Below are 22,504 nucleotides of genomic sequence, written 5' to 3' on the forward strand. Positions count from 1 at the left end.
TGGCTCACGCGGTCCTACCCATACACCGCGCATGCACACCCCCCCCCTTCTTCCCTCTCTTCCCCAAATTTGTTTGGGACACGCCGTGCCCCGCTGCCATCCCACGCCGGGGTCTGAGCGAGTGCAGGGAGGACATCAGAGTACAAGGGAGGTGGGATGGGTCCCAGCCTGGTTTTTCATGGACGCAGAAACCAAGAGCGACTCTTGTCGAGATCGATGAGGTTATGCTGGTACGAACGTGAGGGCACCAAGTGTCTGACTTTGGGCTTTGTTGTTTGATGGCCCAGCCAGATCGGTGGCTTTGCAGAGTAGTCCCAGATGTGCGTGAACCTGCCCTGACTGGCCTCGTTCAATGTCTAGCTGCTCCAGCTTTCCCAGACTGCTTTGAGTGTTAACTGAGCGGTGGTGCTTTTGGTAGCTCCAGGCAGCTCCCTTCTCAAGTGGCCTCCACGGTGGAAGTCCCGAGAGCTTGTCCACAGGCCTTCCCTGATTGTGGGAAGAAGTCTGGAGTCACTTGTAGCTCCTGGGTCTCTGTTTCCACGATATGCTGCCGCTTGTGCAACATCTGTAGGGTTCCTGTCACGACAGCAGCGTCTTGCAGACGTGGCCCAGACGGTGCCGATGGGCTGGCGGGAGCGATGACTGCCTCAGGTCTTCCCTCAGCTGGTCCTGCCATTAATTGGAGTCATTTCCTGGATAGGTGTCCTAACTTGACACGTCGCAGCAAGTACGCTGAGCAGAACGAAAGCCTGGCCGCTGACTGCTCTCCTGCTCTCTCTTTCCCTTTCTCCCTCTCTCTGTCGTGCCGTGATTGACAGGAACGTCTTTCGCAAGCTGCTTGCTCAGCCAGAGAAGGAGAAGAGCGACATTCTGTCGCTGGAGGAGATCCTGGCGGAGGGGACGGACTTGCCCGACTCGGCGGCAGCTCCGCTCTGCGCCAGCCGCAACAGCAAGGCCAAGCTGAAAGCCCTGAAGGAGGCCATGTACCACAGCGCCGAGCACGGCTACGTGGACGTGACCATCGACATACGGAGCGTAGGTCAGTCCCCACGCCCGCTCTCCTCTCCTGCCTGGGAGGGAGTGCTGGAAGAAATGCGTCTCTCTCGATGGGCTGTTGCTTAAACCGACCACAGCTGTGTCTTCCTCAACTCCTGCGGAAGCAGAAGGCGATGGGGGATCTGGCAGGTTCCACAGCACACCCCAGTCAGGGGTCACTGGTGCTTTTCTGCAGGACAGAGTGGTTTCCACCAGCAGCCATCTTCACTGCTGCTTGGCAGAGCGTTAGCTAAGGCTCTGGGGCGGTGTTCAGCTCCCACAGGCCACCTCCAGCAGTTCTTCTTTTGCACTCCACCATTAAAACATCTTTTTTTTTCTGAGGTCTGTGAGCCTTGGAGAGCAGGAGCGAGGACCTGGCTGCTCAGTGTACCAACTGCCAGTGTGGAGATTGAACATGATACTGGCCTGTTGTATTGGGAGATGGCTTCTGCCCGTGGAGAGGGTGGCTGGGTGGCACGGAGGGGAGTTGGTCTGGGCTATGTGTTTACCCTCCCCGCTAATCGGCGTTTGGAGAGAGACCTGGGTGCCTGGCATGCCCCTGTCTGGTGCGGCACTCCAGCCCTGGGGACGTCCAGCGTGGGTCGGGGTGTGCGGTAGCTTGCCGGGAGGGCTGAGCAGGCAAACTACTGGGTGATGAGGGAGAGGAGAGCGATGAGGCTGATCTCCAGGTGCTGGACGTTTGCTGAAATGGAAGGAAAATCCTTTTGTAGCCAAATGCCAGGCTTGCGTTTCCTCCCACTCTGTTCTGCAAGAGCAGTAACTAGGTCACCTCCAGCCTGGTGCCTGCGGAGCAGCATTAGCTCGGTGTGCTTTCTCACTCAGTGCATGGGAGCGGTTCCCTTTAAGTTCCTGGAGAGCGGTTCTTCATGACAAATTGCTCGAAAAGGCTGATCCGCTTAACTCGCCCAGTGCTGTTTAGGGAAAATAATAATGAGCGGGAGAGGACATGGGGTAGCGCTTAAAGAAAGTTTTAATCTGAAGACCACCGGTTTGAATCCAGGTGGGTAGTGACCAAAAGCAGGTTTTTTACCATTTAATGGCTCTCCAGGGCCGCATTCAAACAAATGAGCTAGTGTAAATCTAGTTTCCAAAAGGCTTTTGCATCACAGAGCACCACAGCAATTACCGCAAATTGGCAGTCTCAGCAGAGAAGCTGAAGGCTAGATGAGCGGAGAGACCACGGTCTTCTCTTAGCATTTGGAGGAAAGCCTCTGTGCATTCACTCTGGGATGTGCTGATAGCCACCAGCCTTCTCAGTCACGGATAAATGCGAATTTGATTTCTAGGGTTATTTGGCAGCCTTTGCTTAAAATCTTAAGATTAACGTAACTAGAGGTAAAAAAGCAGAAGGGCACATCCTTCTCTGAAGCTGGGAGTGAGCTCTGTCCTCTGTCTGTAGGTGTTCCCTGGACGCTGCACACGTGGCTGGAGTCCTTGCGCACGTCCTTCCAGCAGCACCGACGACCCCTCATCCAATGCTTGCTGAAGGAATTCAAGTCCATTCAGGAAGAAGAGTACACAGAGGAGCTGATCACACAAGGCTTGCCTCTGATGTTTGAGATACTGAAAGCCAGCAAGGTAGGATGAATTACGCCTTTTAAAGGAGTCGGCCTCATTCACATCCCGTAAAACACAAAACTTGCAATACTGTTTTTGCACAGCTGTCCCAAAGCTTGTTTAGACTGCATAGGTTTATTATTATTTGGATTATGTATCTCAGGTTTTTCTCACTGTGAAAGCGTGGGTTAAAAACACACAAATAATCACATCTCCTGCTAGAACAGCTTAATACTGATGCTGACAATAAGCTGGAGAGACAACAGAAGCTGGTGCCTAGTGGTGAAATTAAAGTCAAAAGGGTCACTGCAGTATGGCAAGAGATGTTGATAACTAAACCAACCCAGAGACTAACTTTACCCAGCTGGTTTTACAGGACCGTACAACAAAGCTAATACTCATGTTTGCTTTGGATTTGTTTAACCTCTCACATGACTTTTCCCTTCATGTGGGATTTGGACTCTTAAAATTACAGGGAGACTGGTTTCTACAAGCACAGAACAGGATACTACAAGCACAGAACAGGATAATTTTTTTAAATCTTCCGTGTGAGTGTTTGTACTTGCAGCCTCCCCAGATTTATTCTTTCAGCTGACATTTTCTTAGCCAGACAAACCAGACTAACAAAACCTTTCAAGCGAGGTGCCATTGGGTGTGCAAGTATAATAGCAAAGGGGATGATCATGGGGCAGGCAGAGGAAAATGTCTTACCTAGTGAAGGCTGGATGTTTCCTTTTAAAACTTACTGTAACTAACAGTCCCTTCTCTGCCGGTCCCCCTGACAGTCAGTTGCTCCCAAGGAATGCCCAGTCAACTTTACTATTACCAGAAAGTCATTTTAGTGATGAAAAGCATCAAAAGGATTTGATTGCTGTTCTTTTTCTCATGCACCACAATACACGTTAGTGTTGTCTTCTGACTGTTTAACTGGGAAGTAAGTGACATTTCTCACCCCACTCCATGTGCAACAGGCAGGAGCAAATAATTTTTAGCACCTGTAGCAATAACCTAAATAATGTGAAAAGGGAAGACGTTCTGTTGCTCAATACTGAAAGGGTCCAGACTTAGTACAGCTAGCAAAAGCCTTCATGGATTTGTTTCTTGTATCCTGCTGCTAAAGAGGACTTGGACCACAGTCCCCAGCAAATCCTGAACATTTGTTCGGGCAATTGTTCTGACTTTTGCTCCCACGAGCCTTCCCTTTGGGATTAGTTTGTATTGGATGGGGTATTTGTGGAGAATATTTGAGTTAGTTTTTAGGAAATCATTCCATATGCTAGGATTTGTAGATTCCTTGTTCTGTACTCACTTGGTTTAATGTGTGTTCATCCAGAAACTACCAGCAAGGTGTTGTTTGATTTGAAAGCCGTTATAAAACTAATCGTATTGAAATCTTAACGGAGATTAAGTTTAGGCCTTGTAATCTAGGATGAAGGATGGCTTTAATTGCTCTTCTCCTGGGTAGCTGAAGCCAAAGCCAGTGATCATCGGTAGGATAAGTTATTTACTTAGGAGTATACCTTTAGGACATGGTAGACTGTCTTCCAGAGTCCCTTGTAGGAGACAAGGAAACTAATAAGACTGCTACCCGTTGCTTTGGGTTCACTTAAAACCTAAAATGTGGAGGGGTGAAACAACTGAAATACCACACAACCCCCTACACGACAAAGAAGAAATCTGTCATGGTCTTTATTGCTGCCCCTGGGCCGAGGGGAGCTGCCTGTCTTCACTCTTCATGAGCATGCATATTCACAAACACACACGCATACACTGCTTCGTATTCTTAGAAAAAGAATGAATCATTCTGGGACACTGGAAGGGTTTACAAATTGTCTGCAAATGGCATGAATTATTGCGGCAGTCTTGTCCAAACGGCCTCTCGCAAAGCTCTCCCAGACAGAAATGGGGACAGATTCTATGCAAACCTCTGGAAGGAATCAAGATAAATTCATTTGTAGGAGAATGAGCCAATAAAAGTTCTCTCTGGTCACTCTGTAGAAGGCAGCCGAGGAAAGCTGAGATTCAAAGGAGCTTCTGTTCCCCTTCTCTAGAAGGGCTGAGAGCAGAGACTGTTCTTTATATATACTCACAGAATGGAAATCTGCTTTAAGAGGTGCAGAAGGGCCGTAACTGTGGTTCACATCCCTCTCTTTCGACAGCAGATCGTAAAGCTCTGCATTCTGTAGAGCTGTGGGGAGAGGAGTTTGATTTGCTCACATGGACATACTTTTCCCTGTGGGCTGGGAACTTCGAGAGAGATTATGACTCTTGCTAAACATCACAGTCTGGCCCAGTACATTTCCTTAATGAGTTTTTCAGGGCAAAAAGAATAAAATAAGCAACTAGGAAGCACAGAGCCACTTAGCTTTTCTTGCCTGATGTAAAACAAGATGTCCCATTTGCTACCTATTGTGATGCTCAGTGTATTTTAATTGCATGGCAGCTTCCACCTAATAGAAATGGCATTTTGTATGCCTATAAATAGTTCCAGCTATCCCATAATCTCAGAACAATTTACAAATATTAATGAGTTGAGACATGGAAGAAGATCTTATCCTCCCTTTACGAACAGGGAAACTGAGGTAATTAAACAGGAAGATTTTTCAGCACCTCGTAGAGTGATTGTCTTGACCTCAGAAGCTGTGACAACCTGGATAAGCCAGACAGCAATTTGTAATTTGAGTAATTTGGCCAGAGAGACTCTCCAAAAACCACATAGAAACATAGGGCAGGTCTCAGAATAGGAAGCACGCCTTCTGCCCCTACCCTCTACTTTGTACTGTTGGACAAAATGTTCTTGTAGGTTCCCAGGCTGTGCAAAAAGGTCATATACTACAAAAATGAAAAGATTAAAGGAAAAATAACCAATACCAACAAGAACATCATCAGATGTATGGAATCACTTTTGTCTTATCGATGTTTTTTTAAACGCCTGTTCCTAGAGGGTCCAGATGTGAGGGTTTATGTGGGAGCTCTGCCACCAGCCAGTGCTGACGCTGGTGTCCTGCAGGGTGGCACTCCGCTCCCATTTATATGCCAGAACACTGACAATAGAAATAAAAATAGAATTTGCAGAAGTCCTGATGCTGGAACACAGAATGGCAACAAAAACTGGCAAATCAGGCAAAACTGGCCGAGATGAAGTCCCTAGTTTTATTGCCTGTCTTCAAGCTGTGAAATAAGTGGGGGAGAACAGTGAATAGATTGCACATCGGTTGTTCGCTGCTGCACTAAAGCCCTGGAGGAAGACTTCCAACAGCACGAATGAAGGTTCGATACCCAGCTCCTGGTGGCTTCCAGTGGGACGGAGCGCTTTCATTTCCTTTCATGCTTTTAAATGTCTTTATCAGCTGCACCACTGAGAATTGGATGGAGAGCAGAGAAGTGGCAGTACTTCCATGCTGACGAGGCAGAGCTGGGAGAACAGACAGAGAATCGCTCTGCGCTCGCTCCCGCCATGGCTCCTGCTGTTGGGCAGAGAGCTTGGGTCATTACCAAACCCGAGACCAAAGACGAGGTACTCTGGAGAAGGCAGAACCAGTGGGAAGGACATGGAGAGCTTGGTTTAAGGCACTTTCCTAAGAGCAAGCACAACTCAAACCGGGAAAGCTCTGACACTAAAACTATCAATGACTTGGTGGGTGGTGGTGGATTTGGGCCACCAACTGAGGAGAAAGGGGGCTGCCATTTTGGGGTGCTTTGAATCTCTTTGGCAGACAAGCACACGAACATAGCCTACTAGAAGTGGTTTGGACAGGGCTGCGTGAGATGAAAGCTGGAGAGATGCTTCTGCGAATGAGTAGCCCTGAGCTAAACTTTAGCTGCTGCATAGATCAGATCTGAGTCCCTCAAAGCTAAGATGACACTGGAGATCTTGTTAGAGAAGCAGGATAGGAAGATGCAGCCAGATTTCTGCCTGTCGTTATCTGTGTTGCGCTCTTCATGGCCTGGGGAAACCCCCAAACTTCTCACTGGAAGTTCTCCTTTGCCTGCAGCCGAGGTAGACGTTCGCTTTGCCCAAGCTTGGCTCTGAGCTGGATTGCCCTCCTGCCCCATGTTGGAGGACGATATTTGCATGAGGAGTGGATGTGCTTGAGGGCTGGCCGTGGCTCGCAAATTGGGCCCCCCCAAACAGAGACTTCTAAAAGAGTTGCATGGAGACTGCATCTAGATCTGTGGGCTTGTAGTGCCCAAGGTGGGGCTTGCAGGTCAGCTCTTTGTTGTTGCGGGGAGTTTCTTTTGAGGAGAACGTGCTGAACGTGTGGGATGCTGCTTTGTCCCCTGTCTACGAAAATTCTGGAGCTATTTCAGTTTGATCTTGACATTTCCATAACCTGAAAAGAGAGAGACCCAAAACCACAACCTTGGAAGTTAAACACATCTGGCCTTTGGACAAGATTCGTTTTAGATTTCCACTCTGCAGTTCGGCTTGAGCTTGAATTGTCATTAAAATCACCCAGCTCCGTCCATGCAGACCAGCCAGCACCGTTACCAGTAGTACAAGGTTACGAGCCAGTTTCATCCACTGCTTTTTCTGTGTACAGCAATTTAGATCGGATTGTCCTTGGCCTATTTTTTTGAGAAGAAATATCATCTTTTAGTGCCAAATAATCTCTCTTGCAACTTTCTCCCTTCCCCCCATAGTATGGGCGAGGAGCTGCTGTTTGCCGTTACTTTGGCTGCTTAGTGGGCACGCGTCGGTGAACTGTGTGTGTGTAAGTCCCTGTGTGTGTTGAGTGCATGTGCTGAAGTGTTGTCTGAAGCTCTGCCTGGCACCGGCGGTGCTTCGCACCAGGAAAACTTGGCTAAGGTCTACGAGTATTCCTGCTATTGGATTGTCCGAGACAAAATTAGCTTGAAAAGTCATGGGAGGGGTCCGTCATCGCCATTCCTCAGTCGCGTTCTGCAGCTTTCTCTTCATCCTTTCCATCAGTAACAAGGGAGTTTTAGTTAAAATGTAGCCCATTAGCAAGGTGTTGACCACACTGCGCAGCCAGGCTTGTTGAAAGACGCAGGAAACCACTTTGCAAAGGTGTTTCCTCGGAATTTAAAATTTCTGCAGAGTTTCGCAAACTCTACAAATTGCATTGCTGCCTATAGGCAGCTGAAGAAAGCTGCAGGGGCGCGCAGACTCTTTTGGAAGGCTGAGCTGTTTGAACAGCAGCCATCAGTCTGTTGTTGACAGTTATTGAGAACAAATGACAATTCAAAACAATAACCAGTTTATAAAAATCCCGAAAGGTTTGAGACTTGTGGGTATCTTGAGAAACCTGGCCTACATATTTTAAAAGCTAAAGTACTCTTTCAGCAGTGACTTAGCCAGCTAGAATCCAAAAACTTGTAGAAAGCAAAGTTTGGGGGTTTGTTAATAAGTCTTTTCAGAAATGGCAGCATGTGGCCTCTGTCACAGACGCAGTAACTACTGAAAAACATTTTTTCACGTCTCCAACAAACAGAAAGCAGAAGGAAGGGCTGAAACACCCACCTGCTCTGTTGCAGCAAAATGTTCAGAAGCTGAAGCTTGAGATGGGCATCCTGTTTCTTTATTGCTATGGCCTTTCTGGATTTAATTCCTCTAAAACAAATGTCGGGAGAGGTTCCTCAGAGAATGTCAACAGACTTGGCTCAGGCGTCTGTGCTACAAAGCCCAGGCACGGCGGTCAGCAAACATCAGCTTCCCCGCTAGGTCTTCACGTGACCTGGAAAGTGACACTGGAGGATGAAGGAGCTAGAAAATTCACTTTTTTGTCGCTTGCTTCACAATGGACTGAAATGAATATTTAAGAGTGGCTCGAGTGAAGCTGTGTTTTGCTGTGTGAAGCCAGACTGCCCCGTTCTGCAGGAAGGGCTTAGGTTAGAGGGGAGAGGTGAACCCTGTATGGCGCATGGGCAGGCACTGGGTCGTGCTCAGCTCCTAGGAGAAAACCCTCTCTTGGGAGAGTGCTGTGCATGGTTCTCCTGCATGGAGGGGGATCGGGAAAGTCCCATCTATGCTGGGTGAAATTTTACTTCCTTTTTTAAAGTGCTTTTCAAAGGAATATTGAGGTTTTACTATAATGACAGGTTTCGTTAGAATGTTTGTTCTCTGCATAATATTTTACCTTTCTTGAAAAAATTGACACCTGAAAATGTATTATTTTGCCTAACAACTGAAATACTTTAACTGAAGAAAAATGTGGACTTCCCGCGGAGGAGACAGACACACCAAAGCCTGCACTAAAAATAACCCTGAAGACCTTCCAAGATGCTGAAGTGCCCGCTTACGGGTTTCATGGAGTAGCTGATGCCTTTCTGTGTGTCAGCTAGTGCCCAGCCTGCGCTCGGTGACTGATCTTTTGTCTGGGACTTGGAGTGATTTCTTAAGGCCGGTTTCACTGTTCTCAAGTAATTGCAGCGATCCGTAACGTTGCCTGTTGTCATTTGTAGTACTTCTGTGTCTAAACAGTTCAGAGTAACCAGGACGCAGGTTATCCACACGTGTACGTCGTGCATTCTCCGTGTGAGATGCAAGCGCCAGGTACCGAGTGGCGTGTTCATAACAGAATGTTAACCCCGTCTCGTGTTTTCGTAACACAGATTCAGCTTTGTACTAACACAGGTTTGATTTTTTTCCTACCCGCTACCTGCCTTCTAAAACGTTTCGGTGACAGAAGCAGGAGCCGTTGCTTCCTTTACAATAACCGAATGCCGTGGAATGCCATGGATATGACACCTGCCCTTTGTGGGGCTCTCACCCGAGGATTAGACCGTGCCTGGGGATCTGAGCTTTTTACATACAATGCACAGCTGTGATATAAAGAGCCTTTTGAAAGGGAGGCTTGGCAGCTTTCCCAGAAGCTAACTGAGGGGTCCGTTTGTGCCTTACCTGTGATTAATTCTTTTCCGTTTGTATTTGCAGTGGAAGGACTTGAGCCCGGCACTAACAATACCCATTTTGTTACGCAGTTCACTGCCTCTAACTGTATCTCCAACCTCTGGAGCTTCCCTACCTTTGCAACTGTTGACTAATATTAATTAAATGTATGCTGCTTAATCATCTAGGAGTGACCCCCTAAAGTGGCATTTGATCAGTTTTGAGGCAGCTGGCAAAAGTGAATTATGCGAGAGGGCCGTAGCGGAAACACCTAGGCGAGGACGGAAAAGGGTCAGAGAGGCGGCGAAGAAAGCCTCGCAGAGTTTTGAGTGCTCAGGGCTGGAATTCTGCAAAAAGCCCTCTCTGTTGATTCACTCTTTATCGACTCTTCCTGGGAAGAGGGGAGCATAAACAGAGGAATAATTCAAGGGTATCACAGCGTGTTGTGGAAGGAAGGTCATGGATGAGTCTCCAGTGGGCTCAGGTATCCTGAGACTCTGCCACTGCTGGAACAGCTGCAGAGGACCGTGGGTGCAATGGGTGACTGGAAGCAGCGCTTCTGCTGCTCTGCATTTAGCAGAGCTGGGTCCCCCCAGCATCCTCAGGACCAAGGAGAGAAAAGGCACCTTTGCCAGCGCCCCTGGTACCTGGGCAGCATGGTTTCTCTACTTGGGTGCAGAGAGATGTGTATTAACAGGCAGACACCGAGCCCAGAAGAAGTAGTGTGATTTTTTTCTGCTTAACATGGTGAGCTTTTGGTTTTGAGGCTTTGTGGTAGAGGAATTTGAGGGCCAGGCACATTTAGGTTAAAATGACATAAATGGGGCTGAGCTGCTGAGGGTGACAGCAATAGAAGGAAAACCCAAAGTCCTGCTTGGGATTTCAGAGGCAAAGAAAAGCAGCCCAACTTGTTACTGCTGTAGAGGGCAGCCACATGGAGGCGGTGGCATATCTGCAGGCCAGCAAGGAGAACTGGCAGTCCAGAGAGATGTGGTGTGGGAATGGGAGAGCCTATGAAGAAGAGGCAGCTGAAGCAAAGTGTGGCCAGAGAAAAAACAAAACCTTAGCCTAACTGCTGAATCTGCCCTGAGTTTCCCCCTTGAGAGTTTGGAGCATAGTCACCAAGATGACACATACTTTCCACAGGTACTGGAGAAAACTGGCTGTGTATTTCACAGCTGTGTCCAGTACCCTGGTAGGACCACATCACAGAATAGCTAGACTGGGTAAGCTGGAGTGGAGCAAGCACTCTCAGGGTGTGTGCTGAAGTCTGGAGGAACTTTTCCTGAGTCCTGCCACAGACCTTCATCAGATGGACATTCAGGAAAAAATACCCCTGCGCTCCTCACCCAGGTCTTCACCTCTTTTCAGATCAATCAGCTAGTCATCTCTGCTCCAGCAACTTGAAAACCTTCAGCTTTGCTTCAAAAGGATTTATGAATTCCCCTCGCAGTTCAAGCGCATTCACCGGGAGTGGGGAATTCCTTTAGATCTCTGCTGAAGAATGCTTTTAAGTCAGGAGACCGCTTGTATCTACGAAACAAAGTTGCTTGCTCACGGACCAACTCTCTGCTGGAAGCACCATCTCCCTCAGAAGATTCGCTGTTGTTCTCTGGTCCCTCTTGCCTATCTGTAAACTAGCCCATGGCTAAGTAAATATTTTTATTATATCCTATGCCAGGCTTTCTTCCCTCTCCCACAGCAGATGATGTGCATCGGCTCCCTTTGGCTGTGAATGAACGCCCATGTCTGAGAGGAAGCTGGCCTGACGCCAGATCTCAGCCTCGCACATCCTGGCACAACGTTTCCCAACACCAGGCTGCAGCAAGAAAACAAACTTCGGTTTGCTCCTCCGGTGTTAATATCGCCGCCCACAACTGCTCCAGCGAGCTCTTACAGCTGTTCTGTCACAGTCAGCTGGTAGGGTGGTAGGATAAACAGAGAAGAATTATGCAGCTTGGTGCTTAAAAGGGTTGGACGTAGTGACGAGGGCGGCTTCTGAGCTTCCTGGCACGGGCACTTTGTGAAGGGGAAGGCTGACCAGGCTGGACATGTCCTTCTCTCCGCCAGAGCAATGCTGGTGCCCCAGGTTGTGGACTCTTGCAGTTGTTCCCAGTTACTTCCCAGGCAGTCCAGCTCAGCCTGCTCCAAGAGTAGGATTTGGCTTAAAGAAGCCAATTTTTTTTCCCAGCCATCCAGCTGCAGGTAACAAAGCATCCCTTTTCCGTCTCCCCTTCGCTGCCTCTTTCTGCTTGGTTTATTGGGAAAGCCAGCAGAGGCTCTGCGGGGAGCAGACGCAGGGCCGCAGCCCTGCGAGCTCGGCTGCGTGCGGGCGGTGTGGGAAGCGGGCTTGCTCTGCTGTCATAGCTCGCGGCTCCCCTCCCCGTGGCTCGGAGAGAAAGCTTCCTGCTGTTTGTTAGCCACGACTCTTAATGAGCACATGCTTCAGATTTTTTGGTCTTTTTGGTGGCCTGCGTTGTTAAGTATTTAATGTTATCGACAGAAGCCAAAGGTCTCCAACCTCCTCTCTGCCAAATGAGAGCTGTGTCCTGCGTTGGAGCTCTGAAGCTCTGCAGCACATCGAGCCACTGGTCTGATGGCCTTGCTTTCTTTGATGCATCAATCCTAAGGTCTCTTTTCTCTTTGTCCCATCTCTGTTCTGTGTCTTAGAGTTTTTAAGCATCTCTCATGTCAACGTATCCCATCTTGAGCTAATTAGACCTTAGTTTACGTCAGGTTTTTCACAGGCTTCCAGCCAGTCAGTGGCAAGGTGGCTTTATAATGAGCATGTCTACACACCACAGGGTTCGTGCCCCGTTGGTGACCCAGGGAGCTGGCAGCACCTCGCCCGTGTAGGCAGGCTCCCATGGGGTTGTCTGCGTGTGTGACCCATTCATCATGCTGGTTGGAGTTAAGAGCGGTGATCCCCTTCTCGCTGGGAGGTTGATACCCAGACTTTCCGTCAGCGCATTCCCATGGGCCCCCCTGGAAGGAGGAGATGCGTTGTCTTTATTGACGTATCCGTGTGCTTTTGCAAAGCTATTGCCCAGGCGCAGCTGGGGCTGGGACTGGTGAGTTCATGGACCCAGTAAAACCGCAGTGACAGGCGGGACCTCTTCACCCCAGCAGATTCGAGAGGGAGCTGCCAGTGGCTGTCGTCTTCAGTGCGGTTACTCTGCTTTTATTCACTGCGAGTAAAGGTGAGCGTTGCTCTTCCAATTACACCTCTCCTCTCCAGAAGCTTCCCTCCGCTCTGAACCACAGAATTATCCCCATCCTCCGTTGTATTTACTGACTATTTAGCATCTGCCAGATCCAACTGGGAGCTGCCCTGCTGGTAATCAGCATCCCCCCGGACGCACTCCTCCCTGGCTGACTCAGTCGGCCGCGGCGCTTCGGCACAGCCCTTCCGAGCAGAGAAGCAATTGCTCTTTCTGCCCTGTCTGTCTAGAGCTCTCCCCTCCAGCCCTCCCGGCGGGCTGAGTCACTTCCTTCTTTAAATCTGGCCTTAAATCTTCCTTTTCTCTTCGCCCTGTGATTCACTCCCTTTGTGAAGCGCTTCGCAGAGCTCGGACTGGAAGATGCTGAACAGAGAGATGCTCCCGGCGTGAGACATCCCCCTTGTCTCAGAGCCACAGCGGTGAGCCCGGCTCCAAGGGCTGGTCCCTGCGCCGTGCTAAACAGTGTCTCTTAGTATCAGTATTTCTCTTCTCTTGGCTTTTCTTTCAGTGCTACGTCTGACGTAGTCACAGGAGCCAGTTCCTGCCTGTGGGTGAGCGCGTGTGATTTCCTTTGACATCAGCGTGTGCCTGTGAGGGCACAGCTCTAGCCTTTCCCACCCCATTTGATTAGATGCAGTGAGGGAGTCATCACAGGATCTCTGCCACTCCTCCTCGTCCCTCGTGGGATTTAAGGAGCACCACTGTTAGAACTGAGCTCAGAGAAAGGAAAGCTTTGATTTCTGCTCTATAAGACAGGAGCTATTTTTAGTATAACATCTACACTCCTCAGATTTTCATATTAAGATTTTTTTTTGGCTCTCAGCTGATTATTTCCTTGGTCTTGGACCCTCTCATCTAAGTGCCTCGCCTTTTCACAGTTTCCTGGTGCGGAAGGAATTGCCGACCGACAGGGTAGTTAAAAAACATGGTCAGGAATTAGCCATGTGGCACCACTGAACTTGGCTAGACCTGCTCCGGTTATCAGCAAAGCGTGGGATAAAATTTGCCAAAGCTTTTAAATCCTGCTCTCGCCTGTGACTTAGGTAGTTAAGCACTAAATGCATTTCACTGTCCTGGCAGCTGAGCTTAGACGTACGAATACTCATGTTGCTTAGGAAAGCATCCAGCGGGTGCCTTGCCCCTGAAGTCTGGGCAGAAACGGGGAAGGCCAGGGAGCAGACTTGGTTCTGCGAAGGTCTGGTGGCTTCCTGAGGACAGTGGTGCCCAGGCCAGTGCCAGCGGTGGAAGAGCACATCAGTGAAACATTCGGGACTGAATGAGGAGATTCGGCGGCAGCCTGTGACGCTTCAGCCACGCTGTAAGGGAGGGTCTGTTGGTGAGACTGTTGCACTCTGAAATGCATGCAGGCTGTGCAGCTCTATCCGTCTGTAGCTCTGGTTTTCTAAAACGTGACTGACGACCATTTTCTGAAGAGTGACAAAAAGTCATTTTCCAGTACAGTAAGTCTGCAAATGAAATGAAATCACTGTCGTAAAGGAGCTTTGTTGCTATGGAGGGGACGGGGACTATGGAGTTTGTTGGGAAGAGACAACCTCTGGTCCAAGGAGAGGACTTTCTGTTTTGATTGAACAGGAGATGTAGCAATCAAGTAAATGAGAATTGCAGTTTCTATCAAATAAAGATAATCCTAAGCTCTGATTTTTAATAAAGCTTCAGCAATCACATTCTTCAGCTTCAAAACAGGCGGCTCTGGGGAACAGTGTAACATCTCCTTTGCATACTGCTCTTACCTTGCCTACAAAGCTTACATTGCAGGTATTTGTTTTCTTTTGCTTAGAACGAAGTCATCAGCCAGCAGCTCTCTGTCATTTTCACGCATTGCTATGGACCCTACCCTATTCCAAAGCTCGTTGAAATTAAGCGCAAGCAGACCTCTCGCCTAGGTAAGCGTGACTTGAAGCTACTCGTTGGCTCTCCAAGGAGAGCTGTGGGGAGTCTGCATCGCCGGCCGGGTGCTCGGGGGGCACGAGTTGGAGAAAATACTGAATTTCAAAGGCAGAACTAGAAAAAGGAAGGGCCCCAAACTTAGCCTGACCTGAAACTCCAGCTGAAATCGGGAGGGTCATCAGGTGGGTTAGAGTGGGACTGTAAATCTGCAAAGATTTGTCTGTGTTGCTCATTAGGCTGGGATCCGAGCCCGGGGCCCGGAGCCAAAGGTCTGTGCGCATCTCCAACCGCCGTGGCTGGCTGCGGGTGCTGCCGGGCGGCACAGCCCTCCCAGCCCTGCTGGCAGAGCCCCGGTTGTTGTAATGCGACCGAGAGAAGACCCGAGCGGTTTTCCAGGACCTTCTTCCCCTTGGCACGAAGACTTCCCTGCACAGGGAGAGGGGCGTAATCGGGTAGAAATGAGCGTAGGGCCCTCCAGCATCCGTTCAGCCGCAGTTTGCCTTGGGTAGCGGAGCTGGGACGGCTGGCTGGCATCTCAGTAAAGGTCGTCACGGGCTTCAAAGCTTTGAATTCCCTTCGTCTGAACTCCGCCTGGCTGTCTGGGGGGCTTCTGTCTCAGGCTGTCCAAAATAGCTTTGTGGGCTTTACTCATTAAAAACAATATCCTTTCACGCTATTGTCTTCCTTTGTCAAAACAGGAAAATATTCTGTATGTTCATGACCTCTTCCCAACTAAAGTTATTGGCTTTTTTTTTTTCTTTTTGTGATTCTAGATCCCCATTTTCTTAACAACAAAGAGATGTCAGATGTTACATTTCTGGTGGAAGGAAGACCATTTTATGCACATAGAGTGTTGCTATTTACTGCCTCACCCAGGTAAAATATAGAGACATTTCTGATTTTTAACGAAAATAGGATTTAATTTTGTGGGTTTGCTTTTGTTGCTGCTGCTAAGATTCTTTGAAGGCTAATGGCTCAATCTTCAAGTTTTTCCTAAGCAGAAGATCTCAACAGCTTGTTTCTGGTCGATCTGCTCCCATCACTAGATTCCCACCCAGTAAACGCTCCATGCTTCTGGCCATGCATTTGACTTCATTCCACTGAGGGACGTTTGCATGGAGCTCTTTGCTGCATCCAGCTCTCAATCATATAGAAATCTTAATATTTTGGTTCTCAGTAATCCTTTGTTGTGTGAGTGGCTAGATCCTGCAGACTAAGCAGTCTCCAGGAAAAACAAGCTACTATCACGCAATTTATTGACAGCATTTTACATTTTAAAAATAAATAACTACGAAACTTATCATACTGTATCTAAAGGCTGTATTCCTAGCCTGTTCCCTGTGCTCACAAGGCTGGACATGGGTTACCCAGCTCAACCCAGCCTGAAAGTTGCTCACAAACCTTATTTGTATGCAGCTTTATAATTAAAGGTGTGTTTTTAAACAAATTTAGCTGGCCTTCCATAAGAGCTTATTTCAAGATGTGGCAAGGACCCGCCACTGCGTTTGGGTCGTTTGAGCAATGTGGGAATTGATGCTAGACGTGCTGCCAACCCACAGCACAGCATAAAGAGACTTGCATAAAGCAACTGCAGTATCTGACCCTGCCTTCAATTAAGAAATGGGTATTTTGGTGTAGAGCGTGTTGGTAGAGGTACAAACACGTTCCAAACTCCACCTTTAAACCTACTAAATTGTGTTCATAATAGAGTTTGACACTAGTAAAAGCAAATCAATTGTTATTTATATTTTAATTAACAAGATGTGGTCGTGATATGGAAAAGGTTGCTATCCAGCAAATGCTGGTCTTGATAGATAAGCCAAGCTTTGCGCTACCGCTAGAAGGTCAGATGCATTATCAGAAAGAGAAAGTACAAGGGCAGATGTTTCTGACAAAGCAGTTCCCATTTTCACCTTCTGATCAAGTGGGAGTACCTGGTTTTGAGAAACAGATTGCTACCCATATGTATATGTCTGTCATAAATCTGCAATTATTAACTTAAAATGTGGGTTTTTTCCTGAAACTTGTGTCTGAATTTCAGGTTTTGATAATCAGAGAACAGCAACCTGTCCAGTTTTCTCTTCTGCCTCTTCTTACACAATTGTATTAAGCCTGCATAGAAGTATTGAAAGTCTTAGTGTAGCTGTTTTAATATTTTGTTCCAACACAGTTTTTTAAAGCAGCAAAAGGGACATAGGCCAAAATTTATCTTCTTCAAAAAAGAAGGTGTGTCATTTTTAAATGTTGCCAGTCTTCCTAAAAGATCACGTTGCCTCCAAGAAAAAAAGAAAAAAAGGAATTATTTTGGTTTTGTAATATGCATCATTACAGTATCTGATTTTCCTATGTACGTTTTATTCTATTGTGATATTAGATGTATTTTCCAAAATTTCAAATTGAAATCTCCTAAAAGAGAGGCTTCTTCCTTTTGGTTTGAGCTTTGTTTTATGTCAGTCTCTAAATCTTGATGCTTTTTGCTGACAAATCCACTCACTTCAGTGTACTGTTTTTGCAAGAGCTGATGCTGTCCTTCCACTTCGCTGTACTTTTTCACGGAGATAACTGGGCTGGTATTTCAGTCTTCCTCCTTTTTATTTAGGTTTAAAGCATTGCTGTCTAGCAAGCCCTCATCTGATAGTACTTGTATTGAGATCAACTATGTGAAGTACCCCATCTTTCAGGTAAAGTCAGTTCTCACACTGAATTTGAATGGAACATGTAATAGGAATGTCATACATGCCCGGTCCAAATTAGTACGTATGTATTTGATAAACACGTAGCTCAGAGTAGTGGTTTCATGAGCACAGGCTTCATCTCCGTTCATACACTAAGCTGCAGAGTGCTACTGATTGCAAACGGCGTGCCCGACCACGTACGGCAGCACGCCTCTCACTTCCGCGGGCTGCGCAGACAAAGCAGTGCGTGCCAAGGTAAAGCACCTGGTTCTTTTTTCTCTGGTTGGCTCTTTCTGTATGTAATGGACAGGCTTGGAAGAGACGCAGTTCATTCCCTTCCTTAGCAGTATTGTACAATCAATTTTTTGCCATGAAAATACAGAGCTTGCTTTCTGTATCTGTAGCATATATAGGCTATATACGCTTCCCCTCATTTGAGTCAGAGCTCGGACAGTTCCCAGTATTGACTGTTATCTCTGCAGACAATTCCCAGCTGCCTACAATAACTTCAGGCTTGCTGGAAGCTCGCTGCAGAGGGATCTTAGCTGGCTCGTATTACAGTGCAAAGCCCCCCCTGCCCTTTCTCATCTTCAATGCGTGCCCACACAGAGCTGGGTGAAGGTGGGGGTGCCATTGCCAGGGAAGGACTAAGGGAATAAGCATCGTATATGCTATATTTTCCTAAATCATTAATGTACTGAACATACTGGGAAATACATTGAAAATTCAGAAGGAATTAATCAGCGTCCTGCAAACTGTTTGGCGCTCAGCAGAAAGTCCAGACGATGTGGCCGGTGAGGGTTGAGAGGTTAGACTACCTGTGAGAAGGAAACATTGAACTGTGCAGAGAGAGAGAGTAACCAAATATATCTTGAAATCAGGAGGTTTGGACTAGTTTTGTCTAGAAATCCTCGGTGGTGTTGGAGAGCATCGGGTATTGCCTGTTTACATCGCCTGCTGTTCCCTGATGTCTTGGATTGCTTTTTATAAACATTCCTTTTGTTTTATTACAGCTGGTTATGCAGTATCTTTACTATGGCGGTGCAGAGTCACTCCTGATTAAAAATAATGAAATTATGGAGGTAAGAGACATTTATCATAATTGCAGTGGGAGCAATGCTGAGTGATCTGTGTATCGTTCACCCCAGGGGTGCATGGCCATTAGGCAAGACATGAGCCCCCCTGTAAGAGCCAGCAGCGCCCAGGCTGTCCACAGTCCTGCGGGAGACACTCGGTCTCCTGCTCTTCCAGTTGCCCTTTATGGTAGCTTTTGCCAATATGAAGTTGACTGTCAGAGAAGAAAGAGCAGAAAAATTACGATCATCAGGCAAAAAAAAAGTATCAGAAATAAAAATATCTAGTTAGGTGCTTTGAGAGGCTCTTTTAAGGAAATGCAAAGCTGGTGTTACCAAAATCTGGAAACAGCTCCCGGCAGCGTATTATTCCAACCTTTCTCTCTCTCAGCCTGATAGGTGAGGTGCTGCTCCAGCTGGGCCGGTCAGCTTCTCTCTGCCACACTCTTACTTCTGGCTTATTAGTTCAGGCGTACAGGTCCAGACCTATCTCAGCAGCCTAAAAGCATCCAGTTCAGTTCCTCACTCGGGAAAATTCTTGGGCATGGCTTTAACCATAGGAGAAATCCCACCGGAGTCACAGTTCAGTTCAATTTCAAGTGTGTGACTGTCAAATTTTCTGAATAAAACCTTAAGCTGCTCCCTGAGATACAGACACTTCTTTGCCCCTTTCTCACTTCACGTAAAACTTCCAGTGCCATCGTGCCCATTTGGGAAAGCCAAACCAAGCCAACCGGTGCTGACTGAGCCTTCGGTGTAGCCACACATCTACAGCCTGTATGGATGCTCAGTCATCGTCTTCCCAGTACTGCGTGCTGTCGTTGCCAGCTGTGATCAGTTTAACGACTCCAACTAAACAGAACTAACAGATATTTGAGCAAATTCTTGATAGTCATTCGGGGAGTTTTCCTGTTGACAATCACCAAATTATGGCAGCCAAGAAGAATACAGGATAGTAAATACTAAAATCAGAGGTACTTAAACAGCTGGTAATCATCAGTGTACAGGTTGTAGTCTGCCACCACGATGTTTTATTGTTGCCTACATTAGTTAGTCTGTCCCTGTGACACTAAGGTCTGGGGCATCCATGTGAGGCTTGGCTTTTAGCAAAGCACTGCTAACCAGAAACTGGGAGTGACTCTTCTTTGGGGTATGAGTGGCCAGGGTGAATCAGTTCTGATGGGTGCAGGGACCTGTGTACCAACCCTGCTGGCAGCCAGAGGAAGGAACTGGCAAGGGCTGAAATTATCAGTCTCCAATGCAGCCAGTGGATTTTTAACTAAGCTTACCCACCACTGACTTTCTGAGCTTTACAGGGAAGGGTCACTGATTCTCTATTTCTCTGGTAGTTCTGAAAGAAGCTCCCAAATTTCTAACCTTTTCTGAAGTAAGGAGTCTTAGACTAGGCAGCGCAGTGGCTTTATAGAGCTGCGTGCGTTGTCACCTAGGCTGTCAAAAAGCTTGTGCTGCAGCTCAGCTGGCTGCTTGTTCTACTTTTGTGACATCTCAAAACTTCTGCGACTCAAGAATGTATGACTGATTGATTGATCTGTTGATAACAGATCTGGCCACGGTTCCTCACAGTTTAAAGTAATTACAAACCAGCACATGACTGCTTGAGCCACAGAGGCAGCTGGAATAGGATTTGGCTTTATCTTTCAGAACTGCATTTAGCAACTTGCCTTATTACAAATATGATAACAAGAAGCACCAGAAATACTCCACAGAAATCTTTGCTGCAATTCATAATTGGGGCCAGCTGGCTGCTATCACATCAGCTCTGCAGATTTCCAGCACTTGGATTTATTTATGGGATTAAAGTGGAGCTTGAGCGGACTGCATAGGAGAAGTCAGAATAATGTCATGGAAGTTTCAGGGTTTTGTTCCCCAGTGCTCCTGCCTAGCGGCATGAGAGCCCTTTTGGGATTTGCAGGATAGCTTTTTGTCATATAGTCCTAGATAATAAGGGCCATAGAAGTGATTAAACACCTGAACAGCCTAAGACAGCTGGCTGGGTTAGAGCAAGGTGTCAAGCAATGAAGAACCCCAACCTGCTTCCTAAGCCACAGCAGAGAGCCAGAGTGACCTACCATGGAAAGACACAAAATTAATATCCCTGCTGTAAAAGGACAGAAAGAGAGCAATAGGGGAAATCTCAGCCCTACTGAGATCAGTTGGAGAACTCAAAATTTAAGCCATTTTCACCCCACAGGCTTCAGGTCATTCCCACAGTGTACAGGGGTGTGCAGAGATCCCAAGGCGGTGCCAGTCCGTGTGGCGTATCCACAGGGTGGATGCAGGGCCAGAGAGGGAGGTCACCTTGGGTCCCGATAGCGGGAGAGCCGTGGTAGTGCGCTGACACAGACACACAACACTAACATGAGTGTTAATGAGGCACTGCCTTGCACCAAGCTGGTTCCCACCTTTGTGTTGTCTCCCGCTGTGCACCCACTCCTTGGAGTAACGTGGAGCCAGACTGTTTCGGTGCCCACGGCCTAGAGATGACCTTGCGCTGCTCACGAGCTAGAGCAAGGAGCATGTGGAGATCTGACTCCATTTCCTCGAGCCTGCGGAGGTGACAGATTTGAGGTTTATTGCCTCTCTAGATTTTTAAGACTGCCTGGGGTGGTTATCGTCATCTGGTTTGAATTCCTCTATGCTCTTGGTCCTGGCCCTTTTGCTGACATCCCCACAGCCAGCCCAGGTGCTCTGTTTCAGCCAGAGCCTGGGGAGCGGTTGACCCAGAACCCTTTTTTCCTGGAATGTAATTGCAGATCCGTCCTTGCAGAGTCATGTTTGCAAAGTGACCAAAGACTCTCCAAGCTGCCATTTCCTTTTTCTCTCTCTCACCACTCCCACCCCCACCCCATCCTGAAGTCAGCGTGTGGACCTGAGCAGCCTGGGGTGGTCTCTCCGTGTAGATCTTCCCACAGTCTGATCTACAGGGGACTGCAAAGGGTTGAAGCAACCAAGCAACCTTCTCATTCTGACCGTTTGAAAGTACTTTCATGCTAACTGAAGCAGGGACAGAGAAAAAAATATAATGAAACAGTAAAGAAGCAAGCTCTGATTCTGTATTGCTCAGCAGTTTTGACTATTTTTTTCCTTGCCTTTTTTTTTAGCTTCTCTCTGCTGCTAAATTTTTCCAGCTTGAAGCTTTACAACGACACTGTGAGATCATTTGCGCAAAAAGCATTAATACAGAAAACTGCGTGGATATTTATAATCACGCCAAGGTAAAAATAACCGCATATGCTTGCATGTTATTTGTCTGTCGTCACGCTCGTAGGTCAGTTTTACGATAAGTAGTGATAGCTTGTTACTTATTTAAGATCTGTTATTTACTGGGATGAGTGGCTAATAGGTACCTCGTATAGTGACAGTCTGAAATCATGTAGTGTAAGAGCATCTGCGACAACTGCTCACCCCCTGCTCTAAGTGCTTCAGACTCAGTTTGAGTGTACCCCACGGTGTGGCAGACCTATCCCTTCTCCTGGCAACCCAAACTGCTGAGGTATTCAACAGGAATCACATAACTGAGTACGACACCTGTCTTTCACCTTCCAGGCTACATTTTCCCTTTCAGTTTCCCGTTTCTCCCTGCCTGAAGCCCACTGGGGTGATACACTCACTGCCAGTGACAGCTTGTCAATGTATAAAAATGCCATGTTGTCAAAGTGCAACGGCTCCGAGCCCTGCAAGGATCGTAATGAGAATTTCATGTCTTGGAGAGGAGAGATTTGTAGCTTCTCACTGGAATCAAATTATTTACTTAGCTTGTGAGGGGACCTAAGTCATTAGGCATAAAAGCATGGCATTTTTTTGACCTAGAAAACCTATTTGTGCTCATTGATGGCAGTGGTTGCCACATTGATTAGTTTCAGTTTTCCTCCTCCTCTTCTGTGCTCAGTAGTTAGACTGTCAGTTGGAAGATGGAAATGATACACAAATAGTTGCAATGAAATATTGTTAAAGCATTCCTTAGATGAGTTTTTTCTATAACTTGCATGGTCTACACAAAAGATAAAATGGTGCAGCGTGTCAAGGAGGTTTAATTGAACAGAGTAATCCTGCAGATTGCTCCAGACCCCTGTAGATCTGACCTCCATTCCCATCATCAGATATTTCCTACAGAGAGTATTAACGTTAGGTCTTGATGTA

At 47.4% G+C, this 22,504-nt stretch overlaps 1 protein-coding gene across 1 annotated transcript in view; it reads left to right on the forward strand.

Moving 5' to 3' along the window:
* ABTB3 (ankyrin repeat and BTB domain containing 3) overlaps nucleotides 1-22,504 on the forward strand; it is a 181,457-nt gene that overhangs the window by 153,678 nt on the left and 5,275 nt on the right. Inside the window, 7 exon segments of the mRNA XM_075428358.1 lie at nucleotides 819-1,039; nucleotides 2,456-2,634; nucleotides 14,486-14,591; nucleotides 15,369-15,471; nucleotides 17,195-17,276; nucleotides 18,284-18,352; nucleotides 21,466-21,579. Coding sequence (XP_075284473.1) covers nucleotides 819-1,039; nucleotides 2,456-2,634; nucleotides 14,486-14,591; nucleotides 15,369-15,471; nucleotides 17,195-17,276; nucleotides 18,284-18,352; nucleotides 21,466-21,579 — 874 coding nt within the window.

This window comes from Opisthocomus hoazin, chromosome 8 (genome assembly GCF_030867145.1).
Source record: "Opisthocomus hoazin isolate bOpiHoa1 chromosome 8, bOpiHoa1.hap1, whole genome shotgun sequence".
Taxonomy (NCBI): Eukaryota; Metazoa; Chordata; class Aves; order Opisthocomiformes; family Opisthocomidae; genus Opisthocomus; species Opisthocomus hoazin.